This window comes from Acomys minous (assembly GCF_964271855.1).
Source record: "Acomys minous genome assembly, chromosome: 13".
NCBI classification, from domain to species: Eukaryota; Metazoa; Chordata; class Mammalia; order Rodentia; family Muridae; genus Acomys; species Acomys minous.
The window spans coordinates 70,688,603-70,710,118 of NC_140495.1; the positions used below are offsets into that span (position 1 = coordinate 70,688,603).

The following is a 21,516-nucleotide window of genomic DNA, read 5'->3' on the forward strand; positions in this document are numbered from 1 at the left end:
ATGGATATTGAAGAGCATACCTGGCACATAAAAACGCATAGGAGGGACTCACATAGCTAATTATCTCAAGATGTGTTACTAAGTTACAACAAGCAAAGGATGTATAGCAAACAGATAGAAACAGATACTTTGAAGTAATGTCGTTTCTTTACCTTTCTGTTTCATTTAATTTCATCTGACTTTTAACTTTTCTGCCTGTTTTTTGTTTTGTTTTGTTTTCTTTTGATTATGTCTGTTGGGGGCTTGGGGGTGGGGCTGTTGTTGTTGACTTTTAGTTTTGTTTTGTTTTATTTCATGGGGGTGAGCAAACCATTTCTAGATATATAAGAGATTTGTCCTTAGGTTGGCAGTTCCTCGGCTGGCCTTGGGAGATCACTGGGCATGGGAAATTGGAAGAACATTTCTGTTTTGTTTTGTGCCTCATCATTGTTCTTGAGAAAATTGCTAAGCGTTCATATTCACAGAACTTGAGAACTGCAAGCTGCAAAGCACTGCAAGGTCACTGGCTTACAGGAGGAGGCAGGATTTACAGGAGCATGCTCCTTCAGCTGGCCTTCTGATGTGCCAAGGCACAAGAGAAGAGGAACAAAGCATTTTGAGACCATACGTGCCTTATAACATCACCTAACTTAAGGCTGGCCAAAGGCTTAGCACTTCATTTGAGATTCCATTTTTATAACGAAAACATTAAGAGACTGGGCAATGTATGTTTTCTCATAGCCTAGTATTAAAGAAGCTGACGCAGGATGATTGCTGTGAGTTCCAGGTCAGCCTGGGCCGAAAGACTCTGTCCCCGACCCCCAAGAAACAATGAAAAAAAAAAGGAAAAGAAAGAAAGACAGACAGAAAACAGAAAACATCACTGAACCAGACTTACAGTGCTCAAAATTAATTCCTCTGTTTTTCCCTAGTTGCTCTCCTGAAAGGAGGTGGCCTTTCATTCAAGAACACTGGCAACCCTATCTCCTAATCCTTTGTTAAAATCACAAATTTACAACATGCAACTGCAGTAAGCTCCAGAAAACTCCTCAGAAACTATTATTTATTGTACTGCACCTTAACATTCTTGAAATCTTTAACTTAATTTAATAATAATATGTATAAATAATATACAGAATATCAATTTAGACTTTATACAGTATGCCAGGAGTAATCAAACTCCACTAGATGACTGCATACCTGAATTATAGTATACCTGGTGCTGTAATGCCGTCTTTTTTATGTCCTTTGTCGTTAGCACACCAAGCATTTCACTTTATGAATCCTGGTGATGATGTGGCTCCTACAATGCAGCTGTTGCCTCTGTCTTTATGAAATGGAGTGGATGGATGTCACAGCTCCTTGGTATCAGTATCAGAAAGAACATATGTGTGCTTGAACAAATGCTTTGTGTTTACTGTGAAGGTTGTCTGGTTGTTTTGTTTTGCTTTGTTTTGTTTTGTTTTGTTTTGTTTTGAGACAGGGTTTTTCTGCGTAGCCTTGGCTGTCCTGGACTTTCCTTGTAAACCAGGCTGGCCTCGAACTCGCAGCCACCTGCCTGCCTCTACCTCCCTGTGTTCTGGGATTAAAGGCATGTGCCACTACACCTGATGGCCTGTAGTTCTTTTTCTAAAAGCTAATGTGTTAAATGTTTATGATTTACTTTGTAATCTAGTGCTCTACCTTTCTTTTCCCAAAGAGAATATTTTATACATTTAAATTCATTTCCTAGGGCTTTATTTTCTTATATCCTGGCAAAGTGGTAAGGTTTTAGATGTTCACTCATTATAATTAAATCACTTTAATATATTTATTGTAATATTATTTTCATATAAAAATAGTCTTTTTTTCAATCCACCAATATCAAAATGACTTTAACACAAAGAAAAACAACTGCAGTAGAATTAATGGGCAAACATTAGTTTATCCATAGTTTAAATAGCACAAGCCCATAAGCAAGTTTTCTGCATCTACTGGGGAGGGGGGGTGAAGGAAGGCATCCTATCTGGGATAAAACAATATCAAAAATTCTAAACCCCTAGACTTTATTCCTTAAAAAGTCAATTAGGCTCTCACTACTAACGTTACAGTTGAAACAGGAAGGTTTCTTTGATATTCAATCCAATAGGATCGTTGATGGTGCACATTACACAAGAGAAAATGGGAGAGCAGAGAGCTCCCAACAAACTCCCAACAAGAAAAATTCATGAGAAAGGGACGAAGAAACTTAAACAAACAAAAAAGGCAGAAAACTAAATTGCTTATTAGCCTACCTACCTTCAAAAACTAATGTTAAGTACGGCTTCATATACTTAAACAGAATGGTATTTCTCAGCAACGGTTACAGGCACAGCTGGATAGCAGGAGAACATACTGATGTCAGAACAGCATCCATCAGACAACAACCCAACAGAACACAACACATATGAAAACAGACGGAATTTCTAATGTGCGTAGAAAACCATTGCAATTCTAATGAGAAAGACTGTAATTAAAATCATGTCAACAAATAGTAACAACAACTAGAAGCTATTTGGTAAGATAGTTACTAACCTACAAATGCCAGCTCTCGGGAACGAGCACATTTGTAACTAGCACTTTAAGGTACTAAAATTTAACCATTCTTCATCAACACATCATAATCCAGAGATATAACAGCTATAGTGTATCACGTAATATATCAGATTCACCGCTTATTAAACAAATGACATGCACTCTTGTTATTTTTCCTCCCACTGAGTGTGCTACTTCCTGACATTTTGTGAATGAAGTACAAAAACAAAACAAAACAAAACAAAACAAAACAGAGGGCGCGGGACTAAGCGCTCTTTGCATGATGTCCTATACTTCTGGCAGACAAAATGTCTTTTAAAGATGCTTAATCAAACGCCATGCCCTTAAGTAACCGCAAAGCAAATAAACAATCTCATCTTAGCTGGAAACCTAAGAGAAAGGTGTAAAGGATTGAAACTGCAGAATCAGCAATGCCATCCAATATATTCAGTGACGTTAAATGTGAAAATTAAAATTACACTTTGAAACACTGAATTGAGTATCAATGCAGTGATATGACCAATACTCACTTGGTGTTCCTTTTCTGGTAAAAACCTTATACATCGATTAAAAATAAACCTCTATCAAGGAAGGTAAACTGGTTATTTATAAGGATGGCATGTTTAGCTCATTTCCTAATAAAATATGTATATCATGTCAAACAAATTTACCTCATATTTCTAATAATCTGTGTCTATTATGTTTGATCAAACAAGTATACTAACCTTACAAACTCTAGTGATTTCCTAAAGTATATCTATAATAACTAAGAGAAAGACACAGAAGCCACAAGAAATACTAAAATCCAGTGATTAAGGTAGTTTAATAATCTCAGTAATAAAAAAGTAATTCACCCTCATAGCGTAGAACAAACCTAGAACTTAATTTACGCTATTGGTTGGTTGAACTGGCTCAAAACAGTGCCTAACATATGCAGAGCAAGGCTTCTGCTCTGAACCACACCCTCAACGCCCACCTCGACATTCACTTTACATTTATAGCAAATGAAGGGCTGATCTCAATTTCAAACTGAAAGCCAAACAGCAGTATCCTACTTATTATTGTAGCTACTGAGAATACGAGTGCCTTTTAGTTTTCAGTATGGAATGGTTCTTATTCAGCTTTGAGATGTATTTCGATGGAATTTCAACCGTAATGATTGTCAACTGATTTAAATGTCTAAACATTAAATTTCAGAAGAACTAGATGTTTGATATCCCAGATAGTTTTCTTTATTTACATTATAATATCAACCAAGAACATAAAGTTCTGTTGGTTTTTCAAAGTGACGTATTAATGCTTCAGTAAAAAAAAAAATGTAACTCAGACAGAGAGAGAGAGAGAGAGAGAGAGAGAGAGAGAGAGAGAGAGAGAGAGACAGAGACACAGAGACACAGAGACAGACAGACAGACAGAGAGGCCTTGGTCCTACAGCAGTCTTTGATGTAATTATCATGGCACCGCATTTGAGATCAAATATGTATACATGCACATATATCATAAGTGTAAGAACTGCAGCCATTGTAGTTATTGTAGTTTAGTTTTGTTAAGCTAACCAAGGCAACTGTGGAGGACACCCAAAGACTGCAAAAAGAAAAGCAGAAAAGGCCATTTCACACACACACACACACACACACACACACACACACACACACACACACACACACAAAGTTGCCAAGACCAATTCCCTTCCTCATTAGAAAACATTCATTTTCATCAATATTCTTTCAGATTCCACAGCTACTCAGGGGTCTCTTCCTCTGTGCTTCACTTATCTATGACTTTCACGTCCTTGGTAGATAATTCTGACCACACCAAAATCCAACATATGTCCGTCCAGACTACAGCAACAACAGAAACAACCAATGGAAGAAATAGTCAAACAACAACAATAAAAGAAAGATCACTAAAGCCTAAATGCCTGTTCTTTAAATAAAACGCTGCTCTGAACTGAGGAAAGTATAAAATAATATCAAGGAAGCCTATTGTCAGGAGAAACGCTGTCTGCAAGGCCATTCTGAACAGAAAGGGACCCTCGCCAAGCAAGCCCTCTGTACAGATGACACATATCACTCTACATAAGTGCAGATCTGTTCAGAAATCATTGTGCTATTCTTGAATTTTCAGTCATTTGTAATTTCTTTGCTTAAGGCTTAAATGCATGTAATCACCATTTACACATACATGTTTCGGAGCTGAAATTTGAAATATATTTACGTTGGTAGAAGTAAAATATTCATATAAAGTGATATCACACATGAAAATACCAGATGGTAAGTGTATTTTCAAAGCGAAGGCAACTTGAAGGCAGCCTTGGGTGTACACTCTAAGAAGAGAGGAGACACAGCTTATCTCCATGCACAGAACATGCATGTCTTCCACCGGTGGATAGCAGGGTTAGCTGTTATTATCTTTAAGGTAATCTTGTAACCTGCATTCCCTGAGTCTTTCACCATTGTCCATGAGCTCATTTAAGGAAGCCATGCATTCTTTAAAACTGTAGTTAAAGTGTTATGTTCAATGCTGTTTTTCTTCACAGAGTCTATTTCCTCCTTTATATTTCTTTCCAAATTAATAATAAATGTTGAAAGTTTCTGAATGAAAGGTGACTTCAATTGAGGCACTCCTCTTTTGGCTTGGTGATTTCACCTTAACATATAAAATGATCGTTTACTGCAGGTTCTGAGAAGTATGTTTTCAATAAGATTCCTGCTTAAGACAGACACTTAGGAAACCAAGGAAGCATATTCAAAGAAAATGAACTTGGAGATACATACAAAAAGCAAGGCAAAACTCAGCTAAGGCAAAAATGATATGGTAAACAGATATGTTAATCTCTTTTCTACAGTTAGTGACTCCACCAATTTCAAAAATACATGCTACATAGAAAAATGTATAAGATGATCGGCAAGCCCTTTACATTTTCTAAGTACATTATCAAAAATAGCAATCTTGTATATAATGATTTTCAAGTTACATCTGTTTATATATGGGGAGGGCATGTATGCCACCGTGAGAGTGGAGAGGTAAGAGGAAAAACTGACAAGAAGTCTGACCATCCCGCCATCATACCGGCCCTGGAAATTGAATTCAGGTTGTCATGTATGGAGTCGGGTACCATTACCCACTGATATATCCTGCTTGCCCCTTTGAACTAATTAATGAATCTAAAATATATGGTAGATATTACTGAAAACACAGCTGTAAGAATTCAACTACTTTGATAACCAAGTGTTCTGAATTTGGCTTGGAAATATATTTAAAGTTTGGGGCTCATCAAAGTAAGAATTTATACAATTCTGTAAAAAAAAAAAAAAACATAATGCATGAAATACATTCTTTCAAATAATTACTTAAAAGCTAGGCACTTAGAATCCTGATTATAGTACTGCCAACAATTGACTTTGTGATAGTGACCATGACTACAATGACTAACCTAAAATAATAGATAAAACAATAGCATTTAAAGATGTCCTCAACTAATTACATCATGAAATAACCAACAGTTCTTTAATCGACTTCTCCACTTTTATGAGCTGCCATGTTTCTGCCCATTCCTTTTGGCCTTGGAAAGCTGAGAGCAACATACATTTGTTTCATTCGCTAAAAGTATCTACGTATGCGGTGAAGTACAGGGAAGGCTATGTGCTTTTGTTCACCACGTTTAATTTTCGCTTTCCAAATGACTTCCATTATTCCTCTAACAGGATACTCCTAGGCACTAAGAGACCTGGTGGCACTCAGAGGAAGGATAGCAGGCTACCAAGAAGAGACTTGATACCCTATGAGCATATACATGGGGGAAGAAATCCCCCTCAGGAACAGTCATAGGGGAGGGAAGTAAGGGGAAAATGGGAGGGAGGGAGGAATGGGAGGATACAAGGGATGGGATAACCATTGAGATGTAATAAGAATAAATTAATAAAAAAAATTTAAAAAAAGAGATCCTATTCCAAAATGAAAACATGTCTTTCTTCTCAAAGATCCCACTAACCATTTAGAAACAGAACCGCATAAAATCGGAAGCTGAAAGATTCTGGAACTTACAACTCCTACGGATCAAAAGTCACTTTACTAAAAAAGTTACACACCTCCTAAGTTTATGAGTAGAAACTGTAAATCATTCCACTTCCACAGAGCTCTGCAGATTCAACACCACCATTTTTTTTTCCTTTCCTATCTGCCATGCGGATACAGAAAGCCATGATTCATCCCTATCTCAGGCTTGCTCTCATAACGGCCAAGGTCTATGAGTCACATGACACCAGTATGGCCATAAACACAAAACCTGTGACCTTTATTGACAAGCAATTACAAGCCAGTCTATGAGTTCGTAGCTCAATTTACCGTAAACTCATGCACTAATCCAAAACAGCACATTTGATTAGTTTAAACTTGTGAGTGGGATGTGGCTACTGGTTTCCCACTTGCCTGAGACCCTCTGGATTTTGAGCTTGCCCCTAGCAAGAAGTAAAATTATTTAAAATATTCTTTTTTTTTGAGTTGTCATATTTTATTAAACTATACAGAAGGCCTATTTCAAGACAAGATAAAGAGATAACTCACATGTGAATCTAGTTTGGATTTATCACTGGGTCTTCTATTTTCTTTTTTTAATTAAATATTTTACATATATACATTTATATTATTACACATATATACAATAAACTACCTAAAGCAAGAAGGACCATGACACAATCAGGAATTATGTACTTTGTGAAGACATAGCAGCATCTCTAAGAAGAGATTCACTGAACCGAAGAGGGAGCGAGAGAGCAGGCAGGCAGCTTGTGGCCCAGTCAAGTGCTCTGAGGGCCCCTGTGACTGACTGTACTCTGCCCTCAAAGCACTGCAGCACACCATGTGATGCCTTTCCTCCCAAGCTGTGCAGTCTAATAGGAAGTGTTGTCAGGACCCCACAAATGCTCAATCCCTATTTGCAAAAGCAGTTACAGCAGAGCCAAGAGACTTACCAGCTTAATTTTTAAAAAGCTGTTCTCTTGCAAAATCTCTCAAGCTACACATCAAGGGATGGAATAGGGGTTACTAAGGAAACCACATCCCTTGAAATGTTTGAAAGCCCCATTGTTTCTCCACAGAAGTCAGGATGTGACAACCTTGAGCACCTTAAAATTGCTATGCCGTCCCCATTAACAACAGCAGTAAAGTGCTCTCTCTGTGGGCAGAAGAGAAATTGGGGGCGCAGAAGAATTTGGTTTTTGTTGATGCCCAAGGTCACACACACTTGGCTCCCTGACCCCAAGGGTGATACCGTTCCTTTCCGTTGCGTGTCTGTACTCTGTTTCCCTTATTTGAACATTTTTTTTCTTCTTAGCTCACAGCCTAACACCATACAAAAATGCAGGCAGGTCTACAGACCTGATCTACAATCCAGACCATGAATCAGAAGAAGCCAGACTTCGGGCACCTTTGTCTAAACCCTTGAAAAGAACAGTCTGTATGCACTTGTTTTTCTTTTCTTTTTTTCTTTTCTTTTTTTTTTTTTAAGAGTAAGCACCAAAACCTTCTATACGACTCAGCAAACAATGAAAACAAAATTACCTTTGTTTAGTATGAAAAGATAAAGGCATGCTCCCTAAACTATCTATATATTATACATCAAGTTGTGAGTTAAATATACTACTGGCATACATATACCTCAATGTACACTTCAGATATATGTTCAAAATTAGAAAATAGCATCATATCGTGCGACCGGCTGATCTTCTACATTTAAAAATTATATATTTATGTAGTTTCCATTTTCAAAGCAAAGTACTCCTTATCCTCTGGCAGAATCGAAATGATGCATCTTAATATCTTACCCTTTTGAATAATTCAACAATGAATCCCATTAGTCTTATATTCATCTTATGATTAATATTATAGTTTCCTTTACCTGCTCTTGAATGCAAGGTTTGAGGAAGCAGAAACACAGCAACTCGAACAGCAGCATCGGAATGGTTAAGTACGTGCTACTGACACCAAATCATTAAATTCCAGCTAGGAATGGCAGAAGCCCAAAACACAGTTAAAAATCTAAAAAAAAAAAAAAAAAAAAAAAAATCTACCAACGTACAACGTTTAAATAAAATGTCCCACGGCCCTTGAATTCTCAGTGAATCTCCCCAAAGCCTGCAGTGCCCAACATTACACAATGGTGACACTAAACAGGGCCGTAAGTGCTGCTGTCATCAGATCAGATCCCTGCAGTGCTCAGGCTCACATTGATTACTGCCTCAATCTATTAGTGAAGTGACAGCAAAGCCCTCTTGCTCCGCAGTTAACCATTTCCTAAAGCAGTGCATGGATGCTGCTACTCCTCTGCAGCCAGGCACAACTCTGTGGTCCCTGAAAGCTAGCAAGGGAGAAAGGCTCCGGCGGATGCTCCTCTCTCAGGGACACTACACCGTGACATCTGTGATCTCTAAGACAAAGTAGAGCAGACCTTTGTCAACTTCAGCGCCCCCCCCCAAAACTCACCTGAAATAATTTGATCCCATTATCAACCCCTGGAAGTGGTCCTGCCAAACCCCGCGTAACAGATCATTTCCTCTGCGGATCTCCTAGATGAGGAACGGCATCCAGTGGCAACAACTGCACTAGGGCACATTAAACAAGCCAGGAGGGACCGTTGGGAACAGAAGAAAACCGCTTGTTCAGACTCTCCTGTATGATCATCCCACAGCTAATGGCTCCTCTCCAGAGGACAAAAGGACAACACTAAAACAGGGAACTGAGGGGAATGGCTTGTATTTGTGATATTAAAGGATGGGTGCCTGTGGTGGTATCATTCATATTGTAACAGAAATGTCATTAAGACTAAATCATCACTTTATCAGTAGTTCACCTACATTTACTCCATCCGTATCATATCTTGTAATAAAGTATAATAACACCATTAGCAAAAGAAAGGAAACTAGTTGGGAAAAAAAAAAAAAAAGAACTTCCCGGTTACATTCAGCTGTGGCAAAATGTTCAGTCACCAGAAACAGTAGCAGACAGTGACGTGCTCGCCCAGCCAATGGAGGAGTATATGAAGAAGCTCCGGGAAGCTACTTCTACTTTGTTTTGTAAGATAAACTGGTAAATCATAACACAGGGAGAATTAGCACCGCCCCTCATTAACCTAAAATAAATATGCGGTGTTTACCTAAATAACATGAATTTGCCTAAGAAATCCTATAAGGAGGGAAAAATCAGCATTGTCTCAGTTTTGATAACAACTTAAAATACCAGCCTTTTAGAAACTGACTACTTTACATATACGCACCCCCTTAAAGAACATGCTTTTAGCCCCCACATAAGATATTTAGGGATTTTTCCTTTTCTTTGTTCAAACTTCCAGGTGTGCTTTAAACTGACGTTAGTCGAAAGTTAACCAAATTGTAGCAAGCGAAAGAAAATTAATTGAAGGTCTTTTATAAGTCAAGCACAGTACTGTCTAATAATTTTATTTATTTCATTTATTTATAGGGATGTGACAAAATTATAGCGCACACAAGTGAGACTTACCAAAGCTTATTAACTTGCCCAAGGCCACAGGGTTTAAACATAGTGCTCTAGAATCTGAACATCTCTTGATCTGCTATGAAATCTCACTGGACCGACATAGCAACAACAAAACTTTTTGACCTTTACTTCTAACTGGACCCAGGTTTTTTGTTTGTCTTTTTGTTGTTGTTGTTGTGGTGGTGGTGGTGGTGGTGGTGGTGGTGGTGGTTTTTCTCATGTACAAGTACCTCCTTGGAACAGGGAACTGGGACTGCTTTCCTGCGGTCTATAATCATTCACGTTTACTTTTTCAATTCCAGCACCAGGGAAGGTTGTTTTAAAGCAGTTAGTGCAACTGGAGTTGGGGGCAGTGAGGGGGCAGAGCTTGTAAGACATAAGTGTCTTTTGCCATGCAATTGTCCAAAGGAAGACCAACAAAGGCACTGACAATGGTCAGACATGCGGGCCAGCACCTGGCATCAGTGCTGGACAGCCCAAAGTTTCAGCAATGTACTAATTTTCTGTAGTTAAAAAACATTGTCATGAGTTTTCTTTCCATGGGTTTCATTAGCCAAGTCAAGAAGTTGAACAGCATTTAAAGCTTCATGCTGATTCAGTGCCAACGCTCAAAGGATTGGTTTTGACATACTTACATGCTACTACTTTCTCCCACCCTATGTACCTCCTAGGATGTGCTCATTTTAAACGATAACCGAGTTTCAATGTTATTAGTTTGATATTTATCCCTCATTCTATCTCATATATTATACTAATATTATTTGTGTATAATTTCTTTGTGTTCTATAAATTGCCTTGACTCAAGGAAATGTATCAAATGGTAACAACTTTGTTTCTAACAGGAAAAAAAAACCACCTCTTCTTAAAACAAGCAGGCATCTGAAATGGTATGCACAGCAGGCAGTTTATAGGATTAAAAGCAAAGAATCAATATTAGAAAAAAAACTGTTGTTGACCTTTTTGTAAAATAGCCTTTCAATCATGAGATTTCATGAAGGCTGACAGATGTAGTTCACTGAAGACTGACAACACGTAAATAGAAAAAAATCCCTGTTACAATTTTATTAATTTAGAAATTTATCGCAAAGATATTTATTTACTTACTAGTTCTTATCTGTAATGACCCTTCCCACTTTGAGTGCAAGGAATCCGTGTGAGTGTCAGACCACATAGCCTAACCCTCACCTGAGATGCTACAGCTACCCAGAACCCAGAACACTAATTTCCTTTGAGAGAACACACAAATCTAACTTGGTCTGCAATTTTGAGCACGCTGCACTTAGAATATTTAAATGAGTGGCACTGTCATCTGTGTGAAGGCCCCTGCTTGCTGAAGTTTCAGCGTTTTCACTAAAACCCAGTATCCACTACTGGGCAAGTGACAACCTTCCTGTGGTTGAACTGATTTCCAGAAAATGATGACTGACTTCATCCTGTCCCTTAGTCTCTGCATTCACCTGAGATCATGAAGTGTGAACACAATGACTGAAACACAAAACTCACGTACAATTAGGCGATCTATTACTGCTTGTGGTTTCACAGAACACTGACTTCCTACCCTTTAAATCTTTCTTTACCTGACTAGTACACATGAGCAGAAATCATAAGATTGCCTCTTACAATCTTCAAGCTATGCTGTAAACCCTGGGCTCTCATTTCAGAGACACAGGTTAAAGATAAAGTTGACAGCAAGAAAATTACTCTGCACCTTGTACAAAACACATGAATGTTTAGACAAGCGGGATGGAGACAATGGCAGCACTTATGTTAGATTTGAGAACAACCAGAAAAAAACACAAGGCAGAATTACCATTCCCCAGACTTACCTGCACATGCTCGTCGGGTCTCATTTGTTCCCACCTCAGAATCAACAGAGCCCAGCTCTTCCCACCCTTCCGTGGAGACGGATATCCCAGATGCACACATCATAGCAACCTTGCAAGGAAATCCAGCCCACGAGGGACCTCTCGGTGTTGCCCAAGACCTTATCTGAGAAGAATATATACTGCTTGCTTCATCACGAGCCTTCTACCATTGAACAAGAGGAGCAACAGAAAACAGATACTGAGGGAAAGCATTGGTGTGAGCATGGGAAAGTCTCCCTGCATGACTGACTCAGGTCGCTGCAGGCACCTTGCAGCTACCCAAAGGATTGCTTGGATAAAATACCGTGCGCAAACCTCCACAGGCCTGGTGGTACGAAGATGGGTAACATTTACGGAGGAGAAGCATATTGGCATCTCTGCTGGGTTTTAAGCAGATCCACAGGACTCAGGAAATAAGCTCCCGGTTCTCTGCCAGATGACACTATGCTCCTAGCCATTCCTTATGTTTACTTATGGCCCAAATTACTTTAACTAGTGTCCTTTCTCCTGCTGGGAGCTTATTTGTAGAGAGGGCTAAATAAAGGATTTTGATGACAATGAAATGGCCTTTAGCCCACATGGTGATGTCTGGAAGCAGTCGTCATCATCAGCTTTTGCTCAGTCCTATTAAATTCAGTAAAAGGGAGCATTTCTTACAGATTCATGTTAGATTTACAAAGGAAAACTTCCGTATTACTTCCTGAAGAAATAAATGAAATTAGGCTCTATTTGTATTTGCCATTCATTTTACATATAATACTTTTATTTATTATATGATGATATAAAATGGGTTCCTTTTGTCTTATTTGCCTATCAGAGTAGTCTTCAAAAATATATGTCCTTAGAAGTTTTGGTATTATAGGTGTCAATAGCACAACATTTCCGAGATGATAATTTGGACATCGGGATAGATCATATTCATGCTCCCATGTTTTGAAAACAAAAACACTTTCTACCATGTAGAAAGTGATTTATTTCACCAAAACAAATAGGTACATAGTATCTTTTCTGTTGACATTTGTTATTTGGGGATTTTAATACAATGGTATTATAAAAGATAAAATGCTGCAAATTCCTTGTGGCATTTCACTATCCTAAAGAATATTCAAGTATTTCATAGCAAGTCTGAAAAGCATCCAAAATGAGGAGTTCTGCATCAAAACTTTTCCCAGGGAGGAGCAACACACATTTGTTCCACAACAGCCTAAAACATAGATCTCACAAAAGCCTAATTGTGTGAAGCAATGAGTTTTATTGGGGCTAATTATAGGAAAATGCATGAGGGGCTACTTACAGGGGCAGAAATGACTCAAGCACAGCTGTGTCAATAAAGCCTCCCCCCCCCCTCATACACACACAGGTGAAAGCTCTCAAAACGTGGAACCTGCAGATCAACAAGTTGGAGAGTGTCCTTTCCAGCCACCACAGTTGGTCTAAGCCATCCTCCAGGCAGTTGGTCTGCTCTCAAGAGTCTCCACTCCTCTTAAGAGTCATCTTTGCCCAGGGGGTGGGAGAGGGGCGGGCTATACAAACTGCTGCATCAACCAAGGACAATGTATGCAGGAAACCTAGGCGCCCTATCTAATCAATGGACAGCACATTCTCCATAGGTGTGAAGAGAGTTAGGACTGCCTCTGACATGAACATTGGTGCTCCCTATTCGACCACTTCCCCTTGGTGGAGAGGCCCGGTGGCACTCAGAGGAAGGGGAAGCAGGCTACCAGGATGAGACCTGATAGACTGTGGTCATATGGTGGTGGAGGAAGTCCCCTTCTGTCACAGGTCTAGGGGCAGGGAATAGGGTAAGGCAGGGGGGGGGGGGAACAGGAAGATACAAATGAGGGGATGGGATAACAATCAAGATTTCTCTAAATAAATTACTTTTATAAAAGAGTCATCTTTGCAACTGGGCATGGTGGCACATGCCTGTAATTCCAGCACTTGGAGAGGCAAAGGCAGGCAGAATTTCTGTGAGTCTGAGGCCAGCCTGGTCTACAAAGCAAGTCAGGACAGCCATGGCTACACAGAGAAACCCTGTCCTGAAAAAGAGTCATCTTTGCAGGTCAGCTCCCTCATTCATTGTGCACATACTGTGGCAGAGAGGAGCCCATAGACCTGTTCAGTTTCAGGAACTTCCTGAAGCTATTTTGAGCTTTAAGGAGATTTCCTGCAGGCTAGAAGATTCCAATCTCAGAAGAAACTGTTGCATAAGAGTTAAATTTTATGCAGAAAAAAAAAGGCATGGTAACTATGTCACAACCCTTTTCAAGATGTATTGTGTTACTTATTTATTTGTATATGTGTGTGAATGTGAGACGATGCGCACACGTACATGCAGATACTTGAGGATGCCTAAAATTCATTTGTTTCTTCACGTTTCTGTGTGTGTGTGTGTGTGTGTGTGTGTGTGTGTGTGTGTGTGTGTGTGAATATGAGTCATACAATGTGGGTGCTAGAATCTGACCTCTGATTCTCTGAAAGAACAGCAAGTGCCCTTAACCCCTGAGCCACCTCTCTAGCCCTATACCAAGATTTCTGTTACTAAAACACTAAATTCACAAGTAACTAATCAAAGTTTCTTCTCTCAAATCAAACTTCAGTTCAAATTTGACAGCCATTCAATATGCATGTGGTCTTTCACAGTCAAAAGTCAAAAGTCACTGCTTTAAAAGTTGACGTATTAACCACATCTTAGGTCCTTTACCTCCGCGGTGCTAGTCACTGTACTTGTCAAGGAAATCTGATTTCCAGACTGCAGAGGCCTTCTGGTGCAATCAAAAGTAATTATCAATACTGTACTGGTTGCCTAAGTTGTTTTTATTATTAATTCATTTATTTATTCACCTTACATCCCAATCGTAGCCCTGTCCTTCATCTTCTCCCACTCCTAACTCCTTCCCTATCCCCCCCTCCCCTATTCCGCAGAAAAAGGAGTCCCCCTACCCACCCATCCCAAGTCATCAGGATTGAGCACATCCTCTGGCCCTGTGGCCTGGGTCTTGAGAACAGTAGTGTTGAAGCAAGGTGCAGCAAAGGCAGACTGCTTCCAACTGTCTCCAAGTACTTTTTGATATTGAAAAACATTACTATTTCTCTCTCGCCAACTCAGGTAAAGTGGTTCGTTCATTATAGTCACATCGTACAAAAAGACTCTTCCTTATAGAAATATACCAGGTAATGAAAAAAAAACTATCTCTGTATAATTATTTCATTTTCTTTCACTTCATTAAAAATTGCAAATAAATAAAGACATCATACACCAAAGCTAACCAGATCCAAAGTCCACACAAGTCAACACTAAAGAAGAATTAAGTTAATTTTTTTTTCAGGAAATGAATCAATTTAGAATGTATGATACTAAGCGAGGTCACAAGATCTTGGAAAGAAAAACATTTTATCTGTCATATATCGAATCTCGCTGATAACTTGTGCACACATATGTAAAAAAGTGTACATGTGGGTATAGTATAACATAAAGAGAAAAGAACAGAGAAGGCTAAATGATAGGAACTGAGGAAGGAAGGACCAACTGCAAGAAATGGACAAGAGGTGTGAAGAGAGTAGAAAACTATTTTTTCAAGTTCTATTTCTATCATAGATTTTTTTGATGGTACATAAAATATATTGAGTACTGAAAGTGAACATTTTAAATATGAAGCTCAACAACTTCCATCCCAATCCTGTGCAGTTTGAAATGAGTGCATACTGTTCAATAAATATATATGTTAAGAATCTGATTGTGGGGGATACACAATTGAGACTGGTCGTTCATATATAACATGCTACTATTGTATCGATTAGCTGTGTCTATTTCTAAACTCTGCTGTATCATATCAGCACACTGGCTCCAAAAAAAACAGCAGCAGGACACATTGTTGGCAGAAGAGCATACATGTCTTGCTGTTGAGTCTCTATTTGTGTAAGGAGCAGACCTCCTTAGCAACACTGATATTATTAATCCTTATAACCAACAATAAACATAAAGCTCATAAAAAGTTATGAAAATATGAAAAAAGATTCTAATTCAAACTAGTTCCTCTGAACCATTTCCCTTAAATAAGCCCAAAGTACATGGATATTTCTCATCTTTAAAGTCTTCAAAGGAAGCCAACGTTGACACCAATCTGCAATTCTTTTCAAGTTTTTGTTTCTTTGTTTGTTTTGCATGGATGTGTCTACAAAGTTCTTTCATCAAGCCCAAATTCTGAAAATCAACAATATTAAGCACTGGAGTAAAGAGAAAAAAAAAAAGACCTCAGACTAAACTTGTATGCTTTAAAGAATTAAATGATAGTATTTCATTCATTACTACATATGTACACGTAAGGAGTCACCAGCTCAGCCAGAGTTCTCTGACCTCCACAGGTGCACTGTAGAAATCGCATGCACACACATCTAATGACCTCTCTCTCTCTCTCTCTCTCTCTCTCTCTCTCTCTCTCTCTCTCTCTCTCACAGACACACACACACACACACACACACACACACACACACACACACACACGAGAGAGAGAGAGAGAGAGAGAGAGAGAGAGAGAGAATGACTAAATAAAAATTTTAAAATAGAAAATATGTCAAAATAAAAAGAAGCTATGTTGAAAAAGACATAAAACATGTTCTCTAGCACACTGCCTTACCTTTTGTAACATGAAAGGAATGGAAGAATTTCACACATAGGGTTAGAATAGTAAAGGTATGACAAAGCAGGATAACACCTGTCCGAAGCCAAACCGATCACACACACCTTGGTTTAGGATTACAGGACAAGGTCTGAATAATAACTCCAGTCTGAAACATCTACCTTGGGAACAGAATGAGATTTTGATTTCTTATACCCAGAGATCAGTGAGAAACCAGATCTTAGGTATACAAAGTTTTTAGAAGCTCCCTCCTTCCATAGTAGAAAAAAGCACCCTTTAAGGTGCTGATCTTAGGAAGAAATGTCAGATTCCATCCCTTGGCTTTTGTGAGAACAAAATTCTTCCAGCCCTATATGGTTTTGAGTGCAAAGCTCCAAGCCGTTACAGGTGTTGATATGCCCACAGGCAGATGCTTAAATGTTACCTCACAAATTTTTGAACAATGGTTTCTATTTCATTTCTGGAACTGAGGAATTTTTCATTGACACAAACTCAGCAATGCCTTTTTAGACATTATCTTTTTCTTTTAAATTTCTGTAGGGGAACTTTTTTTGATTTGTTAAACATAGGCAACAACATTATTGTAAGTTATAAAGAGATTTAAATGGCATCCTGATTAGCTCATTCTCTTTGCTATATTGGCATCTGTAAATATAACTTGTAATTTTGAAAGCCATTCAGGACTAGAGAGATGGCTCAGTGGTTAAGGGTACTGTCTGCATGGGAGAATGGCAAAGTAGAAAAATCCAGAGGGCCCTAGAAACCTACAAGAAGAACATTATGATAGGCAGATTTGGGCCCAGGGATCCCATTCAAACTATGGCACTAGCCAAGGACAATACAGGCAGTAAACTTCAAACCCCTACCCAGATCTAGCCAATGGACAAGACAATGTCCACAGTTGAGTGGAGAGTGGGGTCTGACTTTCACACATACTCTGGTGCCTCATATTTGACCACGTCCCCTGGATGGGGAGGCCTGGTGGCACTCAGAGGAAGGATAGCAGGCTACAAGAAGAGACTTGATACCCTATGAGCATATACAGGGGGAGGAAATCCCCCTCAGTCACAGTCATAGGGGAGGGGAGTAAGGGGAAAATGGGAAGGAAGGAGGAATGGGAGGATACAAGGAATAGGATAGACATTGAGATGTAATATGAAATACATAAAAGAAAGAAATAAGTCTTTTAAAAAAAAAACAAAGAAGGATAGGTCCATTTGTGTTCACTGGACTACAATTCAAGTAACCATGTCTGGATTAATGGCACTTTTTTATGACTATCTTACCTAGCTATTCAGTTTTTTACTGCTGTCACAGACAGAAATGATTTCTTGACTAAGAAAACACCAGGTTGAAAATCCTAAAGAAAAACCCAATACTCGTTTGGCAAAATATGTCAGAATTGAAATAGCAAGTTATAAAATAAGGCAAACAGAGAATAAGAGAATCAACACACTATTCTCCCATAGCATAGAAGGAACGCTACACAGAAACTCAGTTTTCCCTTAATTTTTTGTATTCAGTATTTTCCTTCCCTACTTATTTTTTCTTTAATCTGTGTGCTATCCTTCTTTATTTGAAGCCCATTAAAATATTTTAAGTATTCAACAAAGTAAATCGCCACCCTTGATTACTCAGTATAGAATTCTCCCGCAGTGGTTTACATCAGAATGGCTGCCATAGGCTCTTACATTTGCATAATTGGTTCCCAGTTGGTGGAATTGTTTGGGTAAAGATTAGGATTTGTGGCCACGGAGGAACTATGTCACTTTGGGTGGGTTTTGAAACTTCTAAACACTCAGGCCTTTCAGAGTGTGCTCTTAGCTTCCAGTTTGTGGAGCAGGGTGGGAGCCTTCGGGCACAGCTCCAGTGCCAAGCCAGCCAGCCTGCTGCCTCACTAACCACTAAGATGGTGGTAGACTCCCTGTCCCTACGGAGCTGTAAACTCCGGCCAAACTTGTGTAACTTTCTGTGTTCATGGCGTTTTATCACAGAAATAGAAAGGTAATTAATTATACAGAGGTTGATACTACAAATGGAGCATTGCTGTGACAGATCTAATCACAGTTTTCTTTTGTTGTTGTTTGTTTTCAGGGTTTTTTGTTTGTTTGTTTTCTTTGTTTTGGTTTATTGAGTGAATGGGGGAAGCCTCTGGGACTTTTGAAAAGCAGGTTGCCGCAAGCAGAGCTGAGTAGGCCAGCCTAGAAGAAGCTTGGAAGCTCATGGTGTGGAAAGTGGAAAGCGACATGGACTGTGGAGACCTGGTTCAAGAAGGGTCCGGGGAGAGTGAGGACTTGAAGAGCCAGTGGGCTACAGGCCGTTCCTTTCATATTGTGGCAAAGGCAGTGTCCTAATGTTTTCTTTAATTCCTTGTCACAAGTTAGGAGCTTAGCTGGGTGGAGTCTTTCCCTAAAGTCACCACTCCCTTTATCCCATTTAATTTTTATTTAATCTGGTTTATCTTCTTAAAGACAGGTGTTAGCTCCATCCCACTTCCTGGTGCCCCTTTCCTCCTGGAATTGTACATTTTGTAGTTTTTCTTGCCCAGCTTGGTCTTTTCCATTATAGATCTGCGTAAGAGTGAAACAAATAGTCACTGGACAAAACTCTTCACTGTAGCCTCAGGCTGACGGTTCAGTGGTGGGCAAAAAAGCTGCCACATTCTGTGCCAAAAAAAAAATATCACAAGAACAGTCTCTAGGCCACATACCATACTTAACTACTTTTCCTCTGCAACCTTGAGCTGCCTTCCACAGTTCAAATGACCCTCAGCACCGCTGTCTCCCATGCTTCTTCTAGTATGTTCCATTAGGCTCCACTTGCAGCATTCAACTTCTTTTCTAAGCCAAAGTCCCAAAGTCCACATTCCTCCAAGCACAAACAGCGTCAGGCCTATCGCAGCAATACCCCAGTCCTTGGTAACAACTTCTGTCTTAGTTAGGGTTTCTATTGCTGTGAAAAGACACCATGACCATGGCAAGTCTTACAAAGGAAAACAGCTAATTGGAGCTGCCTTATAGTTCAGATATTTAGTCCATTATTTTATTTGCTGGAGTATCGCAGCATCTAGGCAGACATGATGCTAGAGAAGGAGCAGAGAGCTCTAAATTTTTATTTGCAGGCAGCAGAAGGGGACTGTGTGCCACACTAGTCAGAGCTTGAGCACAGGAGACCTTCAAGCCCCCCCCCCCCCAGTGACATGTGTCCTCTAACAAGGCCACACCTCCTAATAGTACCAGTCTTTATGGGATAAGCATTGAAACACATGAGTCTGTGGGGACCATTCCTATCCAAACTACCAGAAGCTCTTCCTTTTTTCTGTCATTGTCCTAAGAATTCACCAAAGGATGAAGTAAAAAGTAATGGGCTAATTTCTTTGGTGGAGGGGATTTCTAGATGTTCTACTATTGCCTCTGTGCCATGGTAATTAGTAACAATCACTGGTGAATAGAACAAGCAGGACAAAAACAAACAGGACAAAAACAAATGCAAGTTGTGCAGCTTGAAGAGAAAAGGGGCACCAGGAAGTTTAATGCGATGACGTTAACAGGGAGACTAAGGGAAGCCTGATCCACACTGGAATAAAGGAAGGGTGACCTCAGGGAAAGATCCCTCCCAGAAGATTTTCCAACTTGTGCCAGGAAGGGTGCTAAGAAAAGTTTCTACTCTAGATTCATGTAGGATGAAGAAAAAGAAGGAGGCGGGGTCGGGGGTGGGGAGAGGAGGAGAAGGAGAAAGAGAAAAAGGAGGAGGAGGAGGAGGAAGAGAAGGAGGAGGAGGAAGAGGAGGAGAAGAAGAAGAAGAAGAAGAAGAAGAAGAAGAAGAAGAAGAAGAAGAAGAAGAAGAAGAAGAAGAAGAAGAGGAGAGTTGTACAATTTTTCTGTATAAAAAAGAACATCCACTGAGGCCGGGCAATGTGTGGCAAAGCAATCACCGCACGAAACCTCTGTGATGGCAGGAGGCCCTGAGAGCCCATTGCTTGAAGCCGTGAAAGTGAAGCCTGGATTGTGCTGGGAATCTCAAGATATTACAGGACGTCAGTCCATGAAGGCAGCCCAAAGGCATAGCATCAGGAACAGCTGATGGCTCTCAAATCAAACCAAAAGTAAGAGATGCCAGAGCCAAGAGCTATCTACCAAGGATATCTGTACACAGGGAATGGAAGCGGCCCAAGGGAGTGATATATGTCACATGCAGCAAAGCTAGATAAACGGATCCAGCTAAGCCCTTTGACACTGGACATGGAGCAGTGAATCTGCAGTTTTGCTGCTTCTGCCTTGCTTTAGCCCAGTGTTTGCTCATAATGCCCCCCACTCATACAGTATAGCCTGTGTCGCTGTATGTTAGAAGTGAGTATGTTGCTTCTCTATCTTACATGGGGCTAGAGTTAAGAGACTGCCTTGAGACTTAGAAGAGGTAGTTAATTTTGAAGTTTTAAACAGTGTGGCGTCTAAAAGACTGTGGAGACTTTTGAAGTTAAGTGCATTTTGTATTATGAAATGGCCACAAGCCTATGGAGTCCAGGGAGTGGAATATGGAGGTCTGAATGAGAATGGCCCCCAAAGGGTCAGGCATTTGAATACTGGGTCCCAGTTGGTGGAACTGCTTTGGAAGAACCAGGAGGCGTGGCCTTTCCAGGGGAGTAGGCTTTAAGGTTTCAAAAGACTCACGGAATCCCCAGTGCGTACTCTGGTTCCTGCTCGTGGATCATGCTCTGAGTTCTCTGCGGCAGGTCAGGTGCCGAGCCTGCCTACCTGCTGCCAAGCTCACTGCAATGGTGGTAATGGGGTCTGATCATCTGGAACTGTAAACTCCAATTAAGACTACCCTTCTATGTGTTGCCTTTGGACACTAGTGTTCTATCACAGCCACAGAAGAGTAACAGCTCCTCAGGTTAACATCTACTGACTTGCCATTGTAGGAACCAGGCCCGACTGGGCTGCCTGCCTGTCTTGCTGTGTCATGTC

The 21,516-nt window shown here is 39.9% G+C and overlaps 1 protein-coding gene across 46 annotated transcripts in view; it reads right to left on the minus strand.

Annotated features, from left to right (window-relative positions):
- RIMS1 (regulating synaptic membrane exocytosis 1) overlaps positions 1 to 21,516 on the minus strand; it is a 487,053-nt gene that overhangs the window by 181,892 nt on the left and 283,645 nt on the right. For 2 of the 46 annotated variants that reach the window (XM_084753084.1, XM_084753078.1), the window contains exon 1: positions 11,871 to 12,048. The exons of 29 other annotated variants lie outside the window; for them this stretch is intronic. In XM_084753084.1, coding sequence (XP_084609210.1) covers positions 11,871 to 11,973 — 103 coding nt within the window. In that variant the 5' untranslated portion in view covers positions 11,974 to 12,048. Of the gene's footprint in view, positions 1 to 8,431; positions 8,574 to 11,870; positions 12,078 to 21,516 lie in introns of those variants that run through there. 15 more of the 46 variants (XM_084753089.1, XM_084753090.1, XM_084753092.1 and 12 more) reach the window with 15 other exon arrangements.